Source organism: Palaemon carinicauda, chromosome 18 (assembly GCF_036898095.1).
Source record: "Palaemon carinicauda isolate YSFRI2023 chromosome 18, ASM3689809v2, whole genome shotgun sequence".
Lineage (NCBI taxonomy): Eukaryota > Metazoa > Arthropoda > Malacostraca > Decapoda > Palaemonidae > Palaemon > Palaemon carinicauda.
Window position 1 is genome coordinate 8,085,311 of NC_090742.1, and position 5,000 is coordinate 8,090,310.

The 5,000-nt window shown below is 34.3% G+C and overlaps 1 protein-coding gene across 1 annotated transcript in view; it reads left to right on the plus strand.

The window, feature by feature from the left end:
• The first annotated feature begins 546 nt into the window (after positions 1-546).
• Positions 547-5,000, plus strand: part of LOC137658042 (Kruppel-like factor 18) — a 123,350-nt gene continuing 118,896 nt past the window's right edge. The window contains exons 1-4 of the mRNA XM_068392757.1: positions 547-666; positions 1,273-1,339; positions 1,964-2,089; positions 2,852-2,977. Of these exons, the coding sequence (XP_068248858.1) occupies positions 547-666; positions 1,273-1,339; positions 1,964-2,089; positions 2,852-2,977 (439 nt within the window). The remainder of the gene's footprint in view (positions 667-1,272; positions 1,340-1,963; positions 2,090-2,851; positions 2,978-5,000) is intronic.

A 5,000-nucleotide genomic window follows, 5' to 3' on the forward strand; every position in this document is an offset into this window, starting at 1 on the left:
TCCACAATTGAGGTCATTCATGTAGAAATAGATAGTTATAGAAATTTTATTCATTTTTATTTATCTATGCTGAACATACTTCTTTTATGCTTCACATCAACAACCATATTCAAATGTAAAATATCATCATCATCCTCATCTTCTCCTCCTACGCCTATTGACGCAAAGGGCCTCGGTTAAATTTCTCTAGTCGTCTCTATCTTGAGCTTTTAAATCAATACTTTTCCATCCATCATCCAAAACTTTACGTTTCATAGCCATCAGCCATATAGGCCTGGGTCTTCCATCTATTCTAGTGCCTTTTGGAGCCCAGTTTTGGGGAATGCGAAGAGCATGAAGAGATGAAATATATTTAATCAAATTATTAAATTTCAAATTTTCTAAATAAAAATAATTTTGAGTAAATAAACTTTTAATTAGGGCTCATATGCAACTGCCTAATTGAAATATCCCTACCTGGCGATCTGCTGCAATGGGATTCGAGACCCTTTCAAGCTCGATAATTTCTTGTAGTGTCAGTAACCTCACAATTCTTGTGTGCTAAGGATGGAGAGTTTGGGTGAGCCAATTAATCTACCTGCTGATTCAACTGCACCCATTACCTGGCCCTCCCTGGTCCTAGCCTGGATGGAAATGGGGCTTAAGCGCAGATCATATGTACATATGGTCAGTCTCTAGGAGTCTAGGGCATTGTCCTGCTAGACAATTGTCACTGTCCCTTGCCTCCGCCCTTCAAGAGCGACTTTTCAACTGTTAATAAAGATTTATTTACAAGATTTATTATAAAATAATACTTTGTGATTATAAATTCAAAGAAATAAAAGAAATATACGCCGGCAGAGGGATCAAATTTAATGAAAGCTAGTCATGACGGTGAAATAAAATGAGTATACTAAGATTCACACCTTAAAGAAAAGTGAAAAATTTGAGTATAAAGAGCTCCACACCTCAAATAAAGATGAAAAAAGTTCAGTATACTAAGATCCACACCTTAAATAAAGGTGAAAAAATTATGTATACTGAGATATACACCTTATATAAAGGTGAAAAAATTGAGTATACTGATATATACATTTTAAATAAAGGTAAAACAATTTAGTATACTGAGATCCACACCTTAAATAAAGGTGAAAAAAAAAAATACTTATACTGAGATTCACGCCTATTAAAGGTGAAAAAATTCACTATACTGAGATCCACACCTTAAATAAAGGTGAAAAAAATGAGTATACTGAGATATACACCTTATATAAAGGTGAATACATTGAATAGACTGAGATATACACCTTAAATAAGGGTGAAAAAATTGAGTATACTGAGATCCACACCTTAAATAAAGGTAAAGAAATTTAATATACTGAGATCCACACCTTAAATAAAGGTGAAAAAATTGAGTATACTGAGATCCACACCTTAAATAAAGGTAAAAAAATGAATATACTGAGATCCACACCTTAAATAAAGGTGAAAAAATGAGTATACTGAGATCCACACCTTAAATAAAGGTGAATAAATTGAATATACTGAGATATACACATTAAATAAAGGTAAAAAAATTTAGTATACTGAGATCCACACCTTAAATAAAGGAGAACAAATTGAATATACTGAGATATACACCTTGAATAAAGGTAAAAAAATTCACTATACTAAGATCCACACCTTAAATAAAGGTGAAAAAAAAAATAGTATACTGAGATCCACACCTTAAATAAAGGTGAATAAATTGAATATACTGAGACCTTAAATAAAGGTAAAAAAAATAGTATACTGAGATCCACACCTTAAATAAAGGTGAATAAATTGAATATACTGAGATATACACCTTAAATAAAGGTGAAAAAAAATGAGTATACTGAGATCCACACCTTATATAAAGGTGAAAAAAATTAGTATACTGAGATATACACCTTATATAAAGGTGAATAAATTGAATATACTGAGATATACACCTTAAATAAAGGTGAAAAAATTGAGTATACTGAGATCCACACCTTATATAAAGGTAAAAAAATTGAATATACTGAGATCCACACCTTAAATAAAGGTGAAAAAATTGAGTATACTGAGATCCACACCTTAAATAAAGGTAAAAAAATTAATATACTGAGATCCACACCTTAAATAAAGGTGAAAAAATTAAGTATACTGAGATCCACACCTTAAATAAAGGTGAATAAATTGAATATACTGAGATATACACCTTAAATAAAGGTGAAATAAATGAGTATACTGAGATCCACAACTTATATAAAGGTGAAAAGAATGAGCATACTGAGATATACACCTTATATAAAGGTGAATAAATTGAATATACTGAGATATACACCTTAAATAAAGGTGAAAAAAATGAGTATACTGAGATCCACACCTTATATAAAGGTGAAAAAAATGAGCATACTGAGATATACACCTTATATAAAGGTGAATAAATTGAATATACTGAAATCCACACCTTAAATAAAGGTGTAAAAATTTAGTATACAGAGATCGACACATTAAATAAAGCTGATAAAATTGAGTATACTGAGATCCGCACCTTAAATAAAGGTGAAAAAAAAAAATTTAATATACTGAGATCCACACCTTAAATAAAGGTGAAAAAAAATTAGTATACTGGGATATACACCTTAAATAAAGGTGAAAAAATTCACTATACTGAGATCCACACCTCAAATAAAGGTGAAACAATTAAGTACACTGAGATCCAAACCTTGAATAAAGGTGAAAACATCGAGTATACTGAGATTCACACTTTAAACGAATGTGAAAAAAATTGAGCATAATGAGACCCAGACCCTAAATAAAGGTGAATAAATTGAGTATACTGGGATTCACACTTTAAATAAAGGTGAAAAAATTGAGTATACCGAGATTCACACCTTAAATAAAGGGAAAAAAACTGAGTATACTGAGATCCATACCTTAAATAAAGGTGATAAAATTGAGTATAATGAGACCCAGACCTCAAATAAAGGTAAATAAACTGAGTTTACTAAGATTCACACTTTAAACAAATGTGAAAAAATTGAGTATAATGATACCCAGACCCTAAATAAAGGTGAATAAATTGAGTATACCGAGATTCACACCTTAAATAAAGGTGAAAAAATTGAGTATAATGAAACCCAGACCTCAAATAAAGGTGAATAAATTGAGTATACTGAGATTCACACTTCAAACAAATGTGAACAAATTGAGTATAATGAGACCCAGACCCTAAATAAAGGTGAATAAATTGAGTATACTGAGATTCACACTTTAAATAAAGATGAAAAAAATTGGGTATACCGAGATTCATACCTTAAATAAAGGTGAAAAAATTGAGTATACTGAGATTCACACCTTAAATAAAGGTGATAAAATTGAGTACACTAAGATCCACACCCTATATAAAGGTGAAAAAATTTAGTATACTGTGATCCAAATCTTGAATAAAGGTGAAAAAATTTAGTATACTGAGATCCAAACCTTGAATAAAGGTGAAAAAATTTAGTATACTGAGATTCAAACCTTAAATAAAGGTGAAAAAATTGGGTATACTGAGATCCAAACCTTAAATAAAGGTGAAAAAACTGGGTATACTGAGATCCAAACCTTATATAAAGGTGAAAAAATTGGGTATACTGAGATCCAAACCTTAAATAAAGGTGGAAAATTTGGGTATACTGAGATCCAAACCTTAAATAAAGGTGAAAAAATTGGGTATATTGCGATCCAAACCTTAAATCCATCCATATACCAAGGCACTTCCCCCAATTTTGGGGGGTAGCCGACACCAACAATGAAACAAAACAAAAAAAAAGGGGACCTCTACTCTCTATGTTCCTTCAGCCTAATCAGGGACTCAACCGAGTTCAGCTGGTACTGCTGGGGTGCCACAGCCCAACCTCCCACATTTCCACGACAGATGAAGCTTCATAATGCTGACTCCCCTACTGCTGCTACCTCCGCGGTCATCTAAGGCACAGGAGGAAGCAGCAGGGCCTACTGGAACTGCGTCACAATCGCTCGCCATTCATTCATATTTCTAGCACGCTCTCTTGCCTCTCTCACATCTATCCTCCTATCACCCAGAGCTTTCTTCACACCATCCATCCACCCAAACCTTGGCCTTCCTCTTGTACTTCTCCCATCAACTCTTGCATTCATCACCTTCTTTAGCAGACAACCATTTTCCATTCTCTCAACATGGCCAAACCACCTCAACACATTCATATCAACTCTAGCCGCTAACTCATTTCTTACACCCGTTCTCTCCCTCACCACTTCGTTCCTAACCCTATCTACTCGAGATACACCAGCCATACTCCTTAGACACTTCATCTCAAACACATTCAATTTCTGTCTCTCCATCACTTTCATTCCCCACAACTCCGATCCATACATCACAGTTGGTACAATCACTTCCTCATATAGAACTCTCTTTACATTCATGCCCAACCCTCTATTTTTTACTACTCCATTAACTGCCCCCAACACTTTGCAACCTTCATTCACTCTCTGACGTACATCTGCTTCCACTCCACCATTTGCTGCAACAATAGACACCTAAATACTTAAACTGATCCACCTCCTCAAGTAACTCTCCATTCAACATGACATTCAACCTTGCACCACCTTCCCTTCTCGTACATCTCATAACCTTACTCTTACCCACATTAACTCTCAACTTCCTTCTCTCACACACCCTTCCAAATTCTGTCACTAGTCGGTCAAGCTTCTCTTCTGTGTTTGCAACCAGTACAGTATCATCCGCAAACAACAACTGATTTACCTCCCATTCATGGTCATTCTCTTCTAACAGTTTTAATCCTCGTCCAGGCACTCGACCATTCACCTCTCTCACCACTCCATCAACATACAAGTTAAACAATCACAGCGACATCACACATCCGTCTCAGCCCCACTCTCACCGGAAACCAATCACTCACTTCATTTCCTATTCTAACACATGCTTTACTACCTTTGTATAAACTTTTCACTGCTTGCAACAACCT